Source organism: Acomys minous (assembly GCF_964271855.1).
Source record: "Acomys minous genome assembly, chromosome: 1".
Classification (NCBI taxonomy): domain Eukaryota; kingdom Metazoa; phylum Chordata; class Mammalia; order Rodentia; family Muridae; genus Acomys; species Acomys minous.
Genome location: NC_140483.1, coordinates 139,152,913 through 139,170,899, shown reverse-complemented (window position 1 = coordinate 139,170,899; position 17,987 = coordinate 139,152,913). Strand labels below are relative to the sequence as shown.

Below are 17,987 nucleotides of genomic sequence, written 5' to 3'. Positions count from 1 at the left end.
CAAGGGGCTAAGGCGAGAAGACCCCAAGTCTGAGGCCAGGCCTACGCTACAAGTCAGGGGCCATGTCCCCTCACTTACCCACCCCCAGCCCCTCAGATACCTGTGGCACAAGCCAAGTGCTGGACAGCGGAGGTTTTACCGGTTCCTGTCTCTCCCACTAACAACACCGGTTCCCCTTGACTGACACACACTGCGAGCTGTTCAAGAAGAACAGAGGATGGGCGGGTTGCAGCAAAAGTGTACTTCTCCCTGGGAAAGGGAAAGGGATTTAGAAGCTAGCTGGGTTAGGGCAGCCCAGGCAATCTATTAATGACCCTACTTAAAATGTACTAACTAGGAATGTAGTTCAGTGGTATAGTACCTACCTATTTTGGGCAAGTCTCAGCAGAAAAATAAAAGAAGTAAAAGAGAAAAACAAACACCTAGGCTTCAAGCTTTTGTTAGTATTGGATATAAAAAAAAAAAGAAAAATGAGAAAATAATCCAGAATAACTGTTTCCATATTATTTCAAATTCTTAGAACACACAAACCACAACTTTACTACGCTCTACAAACACTCAACATCCATTCAGCTGCTAAGTGTCACCTATAACAAGGTAACACCTGTGGTTACAATGTTAGGTTCTGAACACCCAAAATATAAGATATAACCTGCACAGCATATTCTTGAACAAATCACTTCATCTACATTAGACTCAATTCCTCACGTAGATGAGGACTTGGTAAAAGCGCTTTCTGCCCGTAACAAAGGCCTAACAACCAGAGTTTGACCCCTTGAAACCACGAAAAGGTGGAAGGAGAACTGACTGTCCAAAGTTGTCCTGAGACCTTCACATTGCACGCCATGACATACATACACAACCACATACACACACCATACAGATATGCAACATAAGAGATGTATTTTTGAAGTATTCAAATAATAATACATAATCATAATGTGCTAAAGCAGTCTTCCTCCAAAACTGAGTCTTGAGATACAACACTGAAGATTTAATTAAAGTTCATGTTACACTGTGGTGGGCCTTCACTTCAGTGGCTAGTGTGATTGATTGTAACTCAAATACTATGATGTCAAAAACATATTTCCGATACACATTATTTAGAATTTTATATGATCCTAGTCACCAAGGAATTTACAACCTAGTACAGCCTGATACCTACTTGTGCTTTATTTCATAAAACTGCAGTAAGTCAAAACGAGGACCTGTACCAGTTCCAGCTGCTGACAGCTATCACATCTTCTGCGCAGTACCTATTTGGGAATGACTACTCCTCATCACGCACCATGCAGGGCTGTGAGCCCAGGCAGCTCTGTTCAGAAAGTCAGAAGGCTAGTGAACTCTACTCACTTCTGTATGCGAACAGCTTCACTTTGTTTCCGCAAAAGCCGAACTCGACCTACTTGGACGTCTACCTCATTAATGACAACTTCTGGTTTATAAAGTTTACAGAAAAATTCAGCCTGTGGGAGAGAAAGATTTGAACTAAGTTAAAAACCTGCCTGCTTTTAAACATTTCTTTGGCCAAAGTATCTTAATGAACCCTTCTCATCAGTGCTCCATGGAAGCCGTGTCTACTTCCAAGACGCCCAAGTTAGCGTTACATCAAGGGTTTCTTTGTTCTTATTTTCATTTACTTTCCAAGTTTTTTTAAAAAAGTTTTAAACACTGAACACCCATCCAAGGAGCGTTCCAAAGACAGCTAGTGTTAACTGCCAACTGGGCAATTTAACAATACCCAGAAAACAGTCTGGCCAAGCCTCTGAAGGACTCGCCTGATGATGTTAACTCTGTGGGAAGACCTCTTGCCTCTGGGCAGGACTACCCTCTGGGTAGGTGCCCTGGACTGTATAAATGAAGGCAAGCTGAGCACCAACATTAAAGCATTCCTTCCTGTTTCCTGACTGTAGATCAGCCTGACCAGCTACCTCACGCTCCCATCTCTGCCATTTCCCTGCCATGGTCACCTGGAACTGACCAAAATAAACTGTGCTTTGCCAGGGGACTGTATGAGAGCAACAGGAAAGACAGTGTACCTGTACCCTTCACTCATCCAAATAAGCCTAGATAAAGTGAACACACTGACTTCTTTTTAAACACATTTTTATTGAAAAATAAAATAATTCATATTACATCTCATTTTCTATCCCATCCCATGCATCTTCCCCTTCCTCCCTCCCTCCCTCTTTCACCCCAATCCCCCTTCCCTATGACTGTGACCAAAGGGGACCTCCTCCCCTTAATATGATGCTAGGTTATCAAGTGAACACACTGACTTCTAACAAGAGCTCAGAGAAAAAAATTCACTCATAACATAGAAAGTCAAGTGTTCTTCATGCTTTTGTAGGCTTTAACTTCTAACATAAGAGTAAAATTCCATAGTCTGTCTGAGAGAAAGAAAAGCTACAACAGAGGTACCTGGAAGTCCACAGAATAGCCATTCACTTTTTACCTTATCATTCAAAGAACTCATATTAAAGTTCAGGTTTGGCCCAAGAAAAAATGGGCAAATGCTTAAAGGGAGCCCCGCCTCTCCAATGTGTAGAAGAAACATTGCTCATCACAGCCAATCATGGTGATGTCATGCTGCTTACCCACTCTGAGGAACACAGAAGTTAAGTTCTTTTCAGGAGGGTATGCCATAGTAAGAGGCCCGACTAGCCCCTCTACTTACTGCAAAAGCCTAGCAAACATCTTTACTGCTGCTATCACTGAAAGGTATTTCAAGTACGAACACCTCGATTAACCTAGACGTTTCTGCAGGCTTCCACAACACCAGTACCACTGCTCAAAGGCTTTCCCTTTTAAAAACTATACATATTATCTCCTCTCTGAACACCAAATCCAGGACCTCATGAATGTTGGGTTACAATCTCAGGCCCTCAAAAACACATACCTTGATTTAAAAAGTAAGAGGTAAGATATCACCAATCACCAATCTTGGTGTTAAACCTAATGGGCCTGCTTGGTACCATTCATTGGAACTTTTCTTTTGATTTTTAATGAAAAACAGTAAGCTGGGAATGGTGGTGCACACCTTTAATCCCAGCCCTCTGGAGGCATTGGCAGGCAGATCAAGTGTTCCAGGCCAGAAAGAACTATACAATTACGGCACTGCCTAAAAAATAATAATACCTAATAGTAAAAGGGTAAGAAAGAAAATCTATACCCTGAAGCACAGACGGCAGCATCACTGAGACTGATCGTACCCTGAAAAACACGGTCAACAAACACTAGAGACAAACAGACAACAGGAGGAAACTCACTTAAGAATACACGACACCAAGAGAATTATGCTGGAACTTTCCATTCCCTGATAGGTAGCAATGGACAATTAATGTCTAAAGAGGAATTAACAGTGCAAAAGCCACCTTTGGCAAGGAACAGAGATCATTCAGCAAAGCAGCCCAGCCCTCTTTCAACATGAACACTAAAGTAATGCACATACCTTTTTCTTAGAAATGTTCAGTTTGCTTCCAATAATTTCTGCCATTTTCAGTTTTTTTGTCTGCTCAGAAAGCATGGCAGTGAAACAGTCCAGAGCCTATTAAAACAACCAAGGGAAATGCCAACTGATTTTAAGAGTAACACAGTAGGCCAGAGAAGTGGCTCAGTGATTAAGAGCACATACTGCTCTAGAGGACCCAAATTAGGCCCCCAGCACTAATGCTGGGCAGCTCACAACTGCTTGTAACTCTAGCACCAGAAGATTCAAAGCCATCTTTTGGCCTTTGTGGACATCTGCACTCATCCATGAACATGGGCAGGCAGGCACAGACACACACACACACACACACACACACACACACACACACACACACACACACTCAAAAATCTTTTTAAAAAAGTAGTCCAGTATTAGAGTAAACTATCGATTTTCATTATGTTAAGCGTCGTTCTCCCTGCTTCCTGACTGTGGGTGCAGTCGAGCAGCTCCACCTCCTGCCACCATGACTGTCCCAACATGATGGAAAAAACAATACACACACTTCTCTAGTTTCAACACATATGCTGTCTAGTTACTAATGAAGCACTTGTATAGAAATAGTCACAGAAGCATTATTTCACAATTGCCAAAAGATGAAAGCACAAAGACCCATTAACAGCTTAATGAAAAAATATGACGTCACATATATAAACAACTGAAATATTTGAAGAAAGAATAAATAGTACAAGGATTAAACATGAAAATACGCAGAGTGAAGCAGCTGGATTCAAAAGGCCACATACTGCACGATCCTACTTATGTCAAGTCTGGGATTGGCTACATTAGCCCACTCCAGAATGTTAAAGAATATAAAATAGAGTAATAACTAAAGAGGGGGCAGGGATTTACAGTGGGGTAGACATCAGTGATTAGTTTTTCATTGCTTTATTGGGGGAAAGTGGCTCAGCAGTTAAGAACACTTACTATTCTTGTTGAGAACCCAGAACCTAAATAGTGGCTCACTATCAACTAAAACTCCGAGGGATCCGGTGCTCCTTTTTGACTTCCACTGGTACCAGGCATGCATGTGACAAAGACACAGAGATATACACACAAACACAAATGCACACTCATAAAGTAAAAATAAATCTTCAAATTTATCTAACTTTTTTTTTTTTTGGTTTTTTGAGACAGAGTTTTTCTGTGTAGCCTTGGCTGTCCTGGACTCACTTTGTAGACCAGGATGGCCTTGAACTCACAGAGATCCACCTGTCTCTGCCTCCTGAGTGCTGGGATTAAAGGCATGCGCCACCATGCCCAGCAAACATTTAAACAAAACAAATAAACCTGACAGACTCTCATAATGGGGGGGGGGGGGGGGGGGGAAGGAGACAAATTCCTGGGTTCAAGTGATCCTCTTGCCTGAACCTCACAAACTGGGACTAGCATTAAAAGGAAGGGGAAGACTTAAAGACATGCATGCACGCGCGCCTGCACACACACACACACACACACACACACACGTCATGCACACACACCAAGTTACATATCCTTACACACATCTCCAATTTCAGCCATGGGAATAAGGACGTAGGAGAGTGACAAACTGAAGGCCAGCCTGGGCTACACAACAAAAAACATATAAAATAAAAATAGTAAGTACGCTTGAGTGTGATTCAGTCGGAAAACAATTTCTAGGTATACAAGAAGCCTCCAATCCATTTCCAGCAGCATTTAAGCAGGTGTGGTAGCACATGTCTATAAACCAAGCACCAAGAGGTAGAGGCAAGACAGTCACAACATGCAATTGATCCAGGGCTGCGTGGTGAATTTCAGGACGGTGTGGGATACAAGCAATTAAACAAATATACCTCTGGGTTTCAGTTCATTGACCCATCTGGGGCCAGTGAAGTGGGCTCATAGGGTAAACTTAAGTTTGATCTCTGGAATCAAACTTGTTCTCTTGACTGCCATACGAATGTTATGTTACATACCCCACAAACACACTAACATAAAATTAAAAATAAAGCAAAAGTAGAAGAAATGTCTGGTTGCCCATCTCAATTTTTATAATAAAAAGGGACGAAAATAAATCTATAAGAAATGAGAAATGTTAGAGAATGAAAAAGAAATTTTATTGAAAAATGAAGGTTAAGAGTAAAAATAGCAGAGCTGGAAAGATGACTCAGAGTTTAAGAGCACCATCTGTTCTTCCAAAAATCCTGAGATCAATTCCCAGCATCCACATGATGGCTTACAACTATCTATAATGAGATCTGGTGCCCTCTTATGGCTGCAGGCACACTTGCAGGCAGAATACTGTATAAATAAAATAATTTTTTAAATAAAGTATTAAAAAAATAAAAATAAGATTACTGCCAAGCAGTGGTGTTGAAAATCCCAACACCTGGGAGACAGAGGCAGGCATATCTCTGAGTTTGAGGCCATCCTGGTTTACAGAAGGGGTTCCAGGACCGCCAGGGCTACACAGAGAAACCCTATCTTGAAAACTGAAAAAGAAAACGGCTACACAACATTTTAAAGTTCAGAAAGCTTAAAGTAGTATGTACTCCAAAGGAGTAACTTTAGCACATACATAAAGAGAATGCAAACCTAACTGGGCTGAGGTTCTCTTCAACCTCAGAAGGGAAACCACAACATCTTATAGTCAAAGTTGGTGTTTCAGGGCCCATTACCTTTAGGAAGCCTACTTTCCCCTAAGAAATTAGCTCTACTGCTAAAGAGCCTTCCCCAGACACAATTCTTACTCTCCCATATATTTCTCTAAACCAAAGATCAACAGATGAAGAGAAGGTGCAAAGGACACAAAAACCACAGCTCTAGAGCACTGTGACGTACCAGACACCCGCTTTAGTCAAGCTTCCTCCTCACTGTGTCACTGTACGGCCTTTTCGTCTTCTCTAGCACACCCGCTCATTACAAGGGAGGAGCTTGAAGGCAGCTGAGTTTTAAGTAGCTAGGGGAAATAAACTGTAGCTAGAGAAGCTGGTAGCCACAGAAGACAGCCAACAGCATCTTACCTCCTGAAAAACATGCAGCGATGATGATGGAGATGTACTGTCAAAGCCATGAGCAACTCTATTACACCAATTCAGTAGATCCCTTGAAACAAAGACAAAAGCAGGTCAAAGAGATGACCATTTTCTTTAGCACTCTTAAGTCTAAGGTTATCTGATGACTGAAGTCTCCCATTTTTCTACCAACGTGAGGAAAAAGTACTAGAGGTTTAAATCCTTAACCACACCTGTTCCTCCCTGACCCATGCCAGACAAGGTAACATGAGAGGAAAAAGACTAAATACTGTCAAGTTCAGGGGGCCCATTCATTCCTAGTCCCCACTGAGAATGGAGACCTGAGGCATAGAACTCATTATACAGAACTAATCTACAAAGACTTACTCAAGACCTGTTAAAAAAAAGACCAGGTATGGTGGAACACACATTTAATCCCAAAACTTGGGAGGCAGAGGTAGGCAGATCTCTGTGAGTTCAAGGCTAGCCCTGTCAACATAGAGTTCCAAGATAGCCAGGGCTATAGAAAGACTCTGTCTCAATCCCTCTCCATCACCACCACATAAAAATAAAGCAAAAGCACCAATTTTAGTGAAAATTTGAATCTTTGTTTCAGAGCTACACAAGCTCTGTACTCCAGTCTGGTCCACAACAGCCCTGCTGATCCTGGAGGATGTTCTGGCCTCAGGCTCTTAGAATGCTAGAACTGCATATCCATGACACACCCTGCTCAACGGGATCTGAGCTCATGTAAACTTGAACGTGCGGATCATTTGCTTCTAAGAACTTGCCAGCAAAGCCATTCTTAAAATATCAATTGAAGGCAATACGCAGTCCAGTACCTTAAAGACAACTCTCTTCCCTCGAGGACTACTCTTCTGTTTTCTCTCTCAGCTTCTGAGACTTCCTGTGCTGCCTGTTCAGAGGCAACACTCGGACTGCAATGTTTTTCTCCAGTAAGCTCAATATAAATATCAAGTAAGTGATCAGTTGCGGCCAAGAGGCTTGGGTATCTGCTCTGAAGAACCTGATTCAGGGAGAGAAATTCAACAGCTGGAGAAACTTTCAGAAGTACCTAACACATGGGCATGCAATTCAGCAGAAGAATGTTGCCCTGGTCTGGGCAAGGAGCTGGACCCCAAGCCTAGCATCGGGATGGGGAGAGCACACCAACTGCTGGCACCAGTCCATCAAAATAGCTTTCTCTGTTACGGTTTCCAAGCACAGTGATTTGTGCCCTCACCTGTCCTTCTCCCGCCCGTTCGCCATACTTAAATTCCTCGTTTCCCCGACCTTCATACTAAATGAATGATCTAGCCATCTTAAATAGTTTAGAGAACAAAAGCCAGACACCCAAATAACCAAACCACAGGGACCCAAGTACAAGGAATTCACTCATTAAAGAATTCCTCAAGAAGGACTTTGTGTAATCCTGAATAAAATGCTATAAGCTTCAGTATGTAATTTTAGTAAAATGAACAACCAACCAACCAGTTATAGGAAAGAAAAATTAAAGCAGACCACAAAAGAAGTCACTGACAAGAAGCAGTTGAAATTTAAAAGGTAGGAAGTAGAACTTTAAAGCACAACGTGCAGTCCTACTCATGTCCACAGCCATGAGCACTGCAATGGTGGGCATCACATGCCGACTGCTGGTCCCCAGGCATTACGAAATGATGATGTGGCTACTCACATCTGCTAGACAGGGAAACTCAAATAAAGAAGGAACCCTGAGTTCACCAGTCTTGTCTGAGAAGCGTTATCACCTTGCCAAAGGAACAATGTTGTCAGGGATGCTTGGGAGACCAACAAAGTTTCAAGGAGTAGAAAATGAGCCTGCAAGTCACAATGAGCCTGCAGGCGCTTGGGAGGCAGATGCAGACAGATCTCTGTGAGTTCAAGGTCAGCTTGGTCTGCAAAGTGATTGCAGGATAGCCAGGACTACACAAAGAAAGCCTGTCTCAAACAAACAAAGTTAGGTTTGTCCTGAGATTAACATGCTGTAATAGCTGTTTAAAGTGGGGCATCTACAGTTCCAGGGCACGGGGTGTCTTCTTCTGAGCTCCAATAAATAAACAGATGGATGAATGGATGGATGGATGGATGGTTGGTTTTGAATTCTAGATTTCAGATATTTCAATTAGGGATGCCCTCTGTACTACTTCCTCTATTTCCACCTAAACAGAACTTCTGGAATTTTCATAAAACATAAAAATGAAAAGCACTCTTACTCTCCAAAGCTGCATACCTCATTCAGCTCTTTCTTGTCCAGGTTATGCAGGTGAATTCTGGTCCAGTATTTGTCTAGCATACTAGCATGACTGTTCAGAGGTCGATACCAACTTCCTCCGCAGCTCAAGAGCCTGCATTTTAAAAAAGAAAATACAAATAGTGACACATAAAATAATCAGATTTCATGTTGAGTTACAGTCAGCCTGCTTCATATGCAGACATACCCAAGACCTATGTGGATGACTGAAACCAGACAATAGAAAACATATATAGATGCCAATGGTAAAGTTTTATTAATTAGGCAAAGCAAGAGATGAAAAACAAGAATAAATCATATTATTCTTAAACCTGGGAGAAACTGGGGCTTGCTAATTGAGTTTATGGCCAGCCTGCGTTATGTAGCAAGCCTCTACATCAAAATTACAAAACTCTAAAATAATCAGTTTCAACAATATTATATAAGCTATAAATTTTTATTTCTGTATTTTTCCATTTAACATTTTAAAATCCTACTGAGCATCTAAAACCATGTTAAGTGAAATCATAGATAAATAGGGTGACTACTATATAATTCCTTACCCATAAATAAAAGCTGACATTTCGGTGCTAGCTACTAATAGGTTAAGTAGCACAGATACAAAATTAAAGGCTGATATTTGAGTCATTTAAAAAAAGGGACTGCTGGGCATGGTGGTGCATGCCTGTAATCCCAACAGAGGAGGGCGAATTGCTGTAAGTTCGAGGCCAGTCTGGTCTACAAAGTGAGTCCAGGACAGCCAGAGCTACACAGAGAAACTCAGCCCCCCACCCCTTTTTGATGGAATTTTTATCAAATTATTTTTAAATTACTGGAAATAATGCCACTGTGCACTTAGATAATGATAGTTAACCAGTGATAAGACACTTCTTTAAAGAATAAATAACTTCAGAAAAACATACTCTTTTTTGTTTGTTTGTTTGTTTGTTTGTTTTTTCCGAGTTTCTCTGTGTAGCTTTGGCTGTCCTGGACTCACTTTGGAGAACAGGCTGGCTGTGAACTCACAGAGATCCACCTGCCTCTGCTTCCCAAGTGCTGGGATTAAAGGCATGTGCCACCACACCTGGCTTCCTTCTTATTTTTAACATTTAATAGTAAGTTCTCTGCTTGCTACTAAAGCCACACCTGGAAGTTATTACAGATTTCCAGATTGAGGGAGGGATATGTATTAAATGTCTATTCTAAAGAAACTACATGCTTAAACATCCTGCCAAGAACATGTCATTATTTTTTTCTAATGTATAAGGAAAAGTCCAGTAATGTCTTATGCTCAGTTAACTAAGACTACAAATGACAAAGCTAAAAACTGAATTCAGGTCTTTTTGACTGAGTTGTGTGTAATTCCCTGAAGCCCCATGGCTTTCTGGGATAAGTATTCAGGCCCCAATATACACCCTTAATTAGTGGTTTCAGACTGGGAAAGGCAGTCACACATACCTCCTGGTTGCAAATAACTGAAACGTAGGTGATACTTTCAGGCAATCACCTTGGCCAGGAATCAAAAGCTCTCCATTTTCCAGAAGAGGGATCAACACGGAAACCTAAATCACAAACCCCATTGAGAAAGCCATTGAGACAGGTTACAAACAAGCAAAGAAACCATCTGTCTCCAAATGATGGACACATCCTTAAAGGAAACTCCGTCCAGTTTTCACAGTTCAAATTGGACTTTGTGTCTTCTAGCTCTCTGCACTCCAGTACAACAGCTTATTTTACTCCACACCCACGGAGTGCTTACTCTGGCCCAGTAGCAAGAGAGTAGGATGAAAACAGAACTTAGGACCATTAAAATCAAGGACCTTACAAGAGATGAGGGATGGAGTGGGATTATATTAGTGAGGGGAGACCTCCCCTGTTCTGAGAAGGAGCGATGGGAAAGGGGGAAGAGGGTGGGGCTGGGTAAAGAGGAGGGAGGGGGCTGCGGCAGAGACATAAAATGAATAAATAAACTTAATTTAAAAAGAGATGAGAGATGTGCAAAAGACCACAGAGCATGATAGGCTTAATTCAGAAGAATTCACTGGACCTGCTCCAAAGATAAAAAGATTCACTAAGTCTTAAAAGAATGAGCCAAAACCAGCTAGACTTAGTGGCTCAGAAATGGCCCCCAACACAAAGCCATTATTTGTCTTCTCCAGTATATAAAATTCAGTATGTACTTATTTTGAAGATTCACCTTATAAAAAAATTAAAATCAATCCAAAAAAACTAACAAAAGAAAGACACCTTAGTGCTTAGTACATCTTTATGGTCACAGTTTAAGGATTTCAGAGGAAACAGAGAGAGGCACTTCACTGAAGAATGTGATCTTTCTGTAAACCAAAATAGGCCACCATTGTGGGGTGCTCTAGCAATCACAGCAGACGCAAGATCAATTCCAATCCAAGGTCAGCATGGGCTACATAACAAAATTCACAGCTGTATAATGAAAAGTGTCTCAAAAACAAACAAACAAACAAAACCACACGCAGTATTCATTCCTTCAGGGACAGACGCAGCACATGGTCATTGCCTCCCTCATGTGTTCTCATCTCGCTAGTCTACAGCTGCCACACCTGGGAAGTTGATCTTACAGCCCTCAATGTCAAGAAACAGCACAAATGTCCAATAAATACTCTATGAAACAGACAAGTGAGGAACACAAGCTCTCAAGTCAGATTAGGCACGTCACTATGAACAGGCGTCCTTCAATCATGTAAAGCAATGACCACCAAGCCATTCCCAGGCACTTTGGACAAAAGACAGATGTGCACAGCAAAGGGCTTAGCTAGATGACATACCACATCTAAGGGAGCATAGTCAATGTCCTCCAGGAGGATCCAGTGACCTTTTGTGGCTGCCTGTGTCAGGGTGCCAGGTTGCCAGACAAACTCTCCAGGGACATCTGTACAGCGATACATGCCCAGTAGCATCTGTGGAAAGAGGTTAATTAGGAAACCGAACACCCGAGATAGCAAGGCGCCTTCCTTGACAAGTCCTAGAAAAGGCGTTTCAACAGGAAAGGAGACATGTGAGATTTAAGCTTGTCCCAAAAGTCAGAAGCAAGGGCAATAACTATTACTGGGTTCCCTTAGCAAAAATATTAGAAGCCTGGTATCTGCAAGCCAACCAACCCAGCAGTACTTGCCACTTAATTACCTTGCTGTCTGTCTGATCTCCAAGCTGGACTTTAAGAAGCTGAGGAGGTTTCGTTCTACCTGTCATTGCAGCTAAATGTTCAACTAAGGAAGTTTTGCCACTTCCTATTGGTCCTTCCAGCAGCACAGCATTCTGAGAAGCCACTGCAACAGCAAGGGTCTGAAGATTCTTACACACAGACTTAACCAGCACAAAGGACTTAAGAGCCAGCTCCCGCTCCCGTGAAGAGCTCCTGTCGCTTGTCTAAGGAGAAAAATGAGAAACAAAGACTAATAAGAGAGACTGTCCCCCAAACGACAGTTAATTTCTGCAACAATGCTTCTACTGACCCTCATTAATCTGCAAGTGTGAGCCAAACTCAGAAGCATACGTTCTTCAGATTTTCAAAATTATTTTTGTGTAGAGCAAAGTGTGATTTATTTCTTAAATCACTTTGTGTGTATGGATATTTTTTACTTATGTCTATGCACCACACAGGTACTTGCTGCCTATGGCGCCCAGAAGAAGGCATCAGACCCTCTGGAGCTGCAGTCACATGCAGCTGTGGGCTGTCTGCTGGAAACTGAACTGCAATCCAATGCAAGAGCAGCAAGTGCTCTTCTGTGTATTTGAGACAGAGTCTCACTCTATAGCCCTGACTGACATGCACCACCACTCTTGGCTCAGTAGCTGCTCTTAACATTGGAGTGATCTTTACAGTCCAGTGATAATTTCTAAATATATTTAAGAGCCTCATCAATCACCAGTGGCTTGTTTTATTTTTCTTTCAATATGCTATCATTTTATACATAATCTTAACAGTGCTATAACTACAATTCCAGCATATCCAACACAAACTCTGACCTCTAAGAGATTCTGCACTCATGTGGTGCACAAACGCACACTCAGGCACACATACCTACATATAAAAATTAAAAAGAAAATTTATAAAAACTTAAAGATCACCAGTGCTGGAACTAGCAGTCTAGTTCCAGGTTAAGCGTGCATCTCTCGCACAGATGTTGAAGCACACACACACTAGAAGAGTGCACAGAGAGAATATATTATGTTTCAAGTGATCTGCGTTTTTCCAGTACAGTAAGAACTAGTCTCTTGTTTTGTCGAGTGATCCTAGCCTAACCAATGTAAGTGCTTTTCCAAGCTAGCCTCAGTCTTTTAAGTCTCTTTTACCAGCAGCCTTGGTTTACTGTTTTGTTCTTTACTATTTCTGAGGCAGAGCCTTACTGCATTATTTAAGCTGGCCTCAAGTGATCCTCCTGCCTCAGCTGACTGAAGAGCCGGGACCACAGCATGTCTGTGTAACTATGCCCATCTTCAAATTTTACTAAAGTTCATGGCTTTTTATTTCTAATTTCAGATTTTAAAGAGATGGAGGGAATACCTGAGAAAAACTTGAGGTGAATTTATCTTCATTTCTCCCTCAACACTTCTAAACTAGAACATCACTTTGATCACACATACTCATGGAGCCTGAGCAAGGAAATTGAATAGTTGGGATGTACAGAGCACAGTCCCTACTGAGGCCACAATACCTGTTCTGAAGGATCAGAGGGATGCTTGGGCAGCACCACACCACAGACAGCTGTCACGCTGGAAGAGAGGTCAGCTGAAACCAGGTGTCCCTGAATGTACTGAGGCTCCTCTCCCTTGTGCCAAAGGGAGGCTTTCGGGTTGGCTAAAACCAAGGCCTTTTCCAAGTCCTGCAGCTGAGCCTCTTCTAACAACCTGAGAGAAAAAGAGCTCCATGAAATCTCCACAGGAAAGACCCAGCAGGACCACCAGGAAGGCCGCTGCTTACCTCAACCTGAAATGCACCAACTCATCACTACTGAAAAGCTTCCTTAGGAAGGATAACTTATGCTCTTCATCCATGCAGGTCACCAAAGCAAGACAGTTAGCTGTGTGCCTGAGGAAACAAAGCGGAGCAGCTCTGCTGGCTACTGTTGACTAAGGAAGTACTTGTCAGCCGAGAAAGGGAAATCTTAACCATCACAACACACACGTGAGTGCACAAAACACAGAGCTAACATGACGACCTCGTTTGGAGGGACAGGGTGAAACTCCATGTATATCATCTTTTTCTAAAGCAGCACTGGATGATTAAGGAGAAAGGGTAAGAGCTAAAAGTACAAGCTGGGTGTGGTGGCACAGGCCTGTGATCCCAGCACTCAGAAGGCAGAGGTAGGTGGATCTCTGTGAGTTCCGGGCCAGCCTGGTCTACAAAGTGAGTCTAGGACAGCCAAAGCTACACACAGAAACTCTGTCTCAAATCCCCCCTCCAAAAAAACCCAAACAAAATAAAAAAATCCAGAAAACAACAACAACAAAAAACTAAGAATACACAAGAACAAAAAGATCTGGGCTGGAGAGCTGGATCAGCAGTTAAGAGCACTGGCTGCTCTTCCAGAGGACTGGACTGTAACTCCCAGCACCCACATAACAGCTCACAACTGTCCATAACTACAATTCCTGGGATCCAACAAGCATACAGACAATACGCATACACATAAAAGAAATAATTTAAGAAAAACATATATAAAGGGCTTGCCTTTGTCCTCCCTGGCCCCCACCCCCAAGTCAGAAGCACAGGCTAAGCACATACCATCGCACCAAAGCATCATGGCTCCTGAGGAGAGGGACACACACACTCCAGTCCCAGAGGTCCCGGAAGACCAGTTGCCTCTGCTGCAGAAATGTGTGAGCTGCTTCCATTAGGTCCCGCAGCTTCATCCGCCTGCGTCCATAGCGCACTGGGTTAGCATCAGAACTCTCAAGGAAGAGTCTCTGAAACACTGGGTAGGTGTCCTTGAAATAGCGCAGGGCAAACCTTGAGGAGGGAAGACAGAATTGTCATTGTCTGGTATCTCAGATGTGGGGAGAATAATGCTGAAGCCGTACAAGCCTCAAGACTTAAGCCAAGCCCTGGCACGAGACACCAACTGAGAACGTGCAAATTACCAAAAGCTTTACCCACAAAAGCAGAGCACATCTTGAGTGGTAATTACTGAATACACCTATTCAACATTACTGAATTCTCACTATGAGCCAGATATTATGTTACTACCTAGAGATAAAAAAAAATTCTGGACCAGGCATGATGGCACATGCCTTTAATCTCAGCACTTGGGAGGCAGAAGCAGGTGGATCTATCTCTGTGAATTGGAGGTCAGCATGGTCTACAAAGTGAGTCTAGGAAAGCCAAGGCTAACACACAGAAATCCTGTCTCAAAAAGAAAAAAAAAATTCATGCTATACCTCTTCTTGACATGATGCTGAACAAGGGAAAGCCACTTACTGAAACAGAAGAGAAACACAACGGAAATACAGAAATGCTCAGCTGAATCCAGGGGAGAAACCAGGTCCTTAGGGTACATCTTAAAACACACATACAGAGGAGATCTTCCTAGGAGATCTCTCTCTCTCTCTCTCTCTCTCTCTCTCTCTCTCTCTCTCTCTCTCTCTCTCACTCACACACACACACACACACACACACACTGACTGAGAAATTTAAAAACACCTGGTGATAAACAAAACTATAATTGGGAAATTTATATCTAACAAGCAATCTCAAATTAGAAGAAAGTAAATACCAAATTGGCAGAATATAAAATATAGAGTACAATAATAATAAAAGCCCATGTAACTAAAAGCTGATTAGAATTTCCAAAAACAACAACAAAATTGCATACCTTCATATGTGGGTGAGGAAAAAAGGAGAGAAAAAAGGACGCAAATAGTTAATATCAGGTGACTATACACCCAGAACTTCAGAGGTTACGAAAGAAAAATTATTAAGTTCAAAGTCAGCAATTTTATAAATATATGAAAAGAACTAAAGGTATAGTTCCATGGTAGAACACTACCTAGCATGCAAAGGGCCTCAAGTTAAATCCCCAGCAACAAAAAGCAAGGGAAAAAATACACAACTTCTAAAATGACTGTGTTGACAGTTGCACGTAACATGAATATACAAAAAGCCAATGCTGCTCCTAACTATATATGAACTATGCAGTCATTTAACTGCACACACATTAATGCATCAGTGTATACAACCTCCAATATGGGCACAAGATAAGTTATGTCTGAGAAAATGCTGCCAAAGGTTTGAGGTTTGTTGCTTACCAAAAACCTGGGACAGAAATTGGTAAAATCCAATGAGTTAAGTTATAGTTTGAACCAGACCAACAGGCTGCACTAACTGAATTCAGTGGGTTATAAATACAAAAACAAAAATGGACACAAAGCAGGGACAGGGATGTGTTGGGGTGGCTGAGGAGAACTGCGAGGCTCGCCTAGCGCACGGGCTGAGCCCCAAAGCTCTCAAGCTTTGAGAAAATAAAAGGGACCTCTGACCTCAAGGTCCGTCCATTCCAAGTAGCGCCTGGACTGGCTTGCTAAAAGTGGTACCCAGGCCACCCACTGGACGCTGAACACCCAGTAAAAGCTAGTGAGGAAATGGCTCAGGGGTTAAGGACTTGCCACCAAGTCTGAACATGTGAATTCAACTCCCAGCAAACACATGGTGGAAGGAGATACGTGACCCCAATCTGTGCCACCCTCTATGGAATTAGAAAGAAAGAAAAAAAGAAAGAAAGGAAGAAAGGAAGGAAGGAAGGAAGGAAGGAAGGAAGAAAGAAAGAAAGAAAGAAAGGTAATTTAAAAATGCTTAAAAAAACAAAAATCGCAGGAGTATTGCTATATAGTGGAGGCTAACCCCAACTCACGAGCCTCTCACCTCAACCCAAGTGGTTTGGTTACAGCAACCCCCCCCCCAAAGACTTGAGAAAAGAGGTTATCACCTCACAGAGAAACATGAAGCAAGCACTACTCACGGAAGAACGTCAGGATGGCTGCCGATAAGTCTGCTCATTGACACACTGAGACGCTCGTGCAGATCGTGGTTGACTTGGCCTCCAGTTTTAATGGCTTCAGAATTTCTTTCCAGCAAATCCAAAAGGATAGGGCGCAACTGGTGAGCAATCAAGAGGGCATGGTCCTTATCCAGGAGCAGCTGTGCCAAGGAATTCAGGATGCACTGGCGGTCCTGAGGTGTCCACACCTGAGTGAGAAGCCAGACAAATGTCTCCATAAACAAAATATTCTTTAGTACTGGAAGATCAGAAATCTAGCTAAGAGTCAAAACACTGATTTCTAATTTGTTTAAGTAAGTTCACAGTAAAACAAGTACGGTTTTGTTACAATAAAAGTTTAGAGTTTGTTTGTTGCTGAGAGTTCCAGTCCACTGAGGTTCTAGACAAGAAAACTAACACTTGGGATTCTTTTTTAAATGTTATGCAACTTCAGCTCAACAGTAAATGTTGCAGGGTCTCAACACTGTCCAAAGAATGTAACACACCAGTGTTCCTGCCTACTTTGCTCCTCATCAATAAAAACCTAACTCTGTGGTTACTTCCAGGCATATGGATCACACCTGTAAGGAAAGATACACAGGGCTGGAGAGATGGCTCAGCAGTTAAGAGCACCGACTGCTCTTCCAGAGGACAGGGGTTCAACTCCAAGCACCCACATGGCTCACAACCATGTATAATGCGAACCGATGTCCTCTTCTAGCCTGCAGTTGTACATGCAGATAGAGCACTCATATTCATTAAAAAAAAGACATACATATGAAGGCAAGGTCTAGGTGTAGCTTAGAGACAGCTCAGTTATAGTTGGTACCCAGCACGCAGTAGGCTCTGGCTTCAATTCCCAAAAAAAAAAAAAAAAAAAAAAAAAAAAAAAAAAAAAAAAGATGAAGATAAAATAAACCAACCTAAAATTAGGAAAACAAAATCAGCACAAATGAGAGCCACTGGGGCAGCCTCATGGTTGCTTCCTCCACTTTCTCACTTTTCTTCACAAAGCTGGAGTAAGTTTTATTTGGGTGGTTAAGACACAACCTAGCCTAAAGGACGCTCAAGATATTGATTAAACTACCAGATACTGGGCCAGCAAGATGGCTCAGCAGGGGGCTGGAGAGATGGCTCAGAGGTTAAGAGCACTGACTGCTCTTCCAGAGGTCCTGAATTCAATTCCCAGCAACCACATGGTGGCTCACAACCATCTATAATGAGATCTGGTGCCCTTTTCTGTCGTGTAGGCGAAACACTGTATACTT

General features: G+C 42.3%; 1 protein-coding gene across 1 annotated transcript in view; it reads right to left on the bottom strand.

Annotated features, from left to right (window-relative positions):
* The window catches only part of MDN1 (midasin AAA ATPase 1), a 127,451-nt gene that overhangs the window by 105,496 nt on the left and 3,968 nt on the right, over nucleotides 1–17,987 (bottom strand). Inside the window, exons 2-14 of the mRNA XM_084789073.1 lie at nucleotides 16,702–16,928; nucleotides 14,472–14,696; nucleotides 13,668–13,775; nucleotides 13,402–13,594; nucleotides 11,870–12,112; nucleotides 11,512–11,643; nucleotides 10,169–10,272; nucleotides 8,711–8,825; nucleotides 7,305–7,489; nucleotides 6,472–6,553; nucleotides 3,452–3,547; nucleotides 1,354–1,466; nucleotides 101–249 (exon numbers count right to left, since the gene is read on the bottom strand). Coding sequence (XP_084645199.1) covers nucleotides 101–249; nucleotides 1,354–1,466; nucleotides 3,452–3,547; nucleotides 6,472–6,553; nucleotides 7,305–7,489; nucleotides 8,711–8,825; nucleotides 10,169–10,272; nucleotides 11,512–11,643; nucleotides 11,870–12,112; nucleotides 13,402–13,594; nucleotides 13,668–13,775; nucleotides 14,472–14,696; nucleotides 16,702–16,928 — 1,972 coding nt within the window. The remainder of the gene's footprint in view (nucleotides 1–100; nucleotides 250–1,353; nucleotides 1,467–3,451; nucleotides 3,548–6,471; nucleotides 6,554–7,304; nucleotides 7,490–8,710; nucleotides 8,826–10,168; nucleotides 10,273–11,511; nucleotides 11,644–11,869; nucleotides 12,113–13,401; nucleotides 13,595–13,667; nucleotides 13,776–14,471; nucleotides 14,697–16,701; nucleotides 16,929–17,987) is intronic.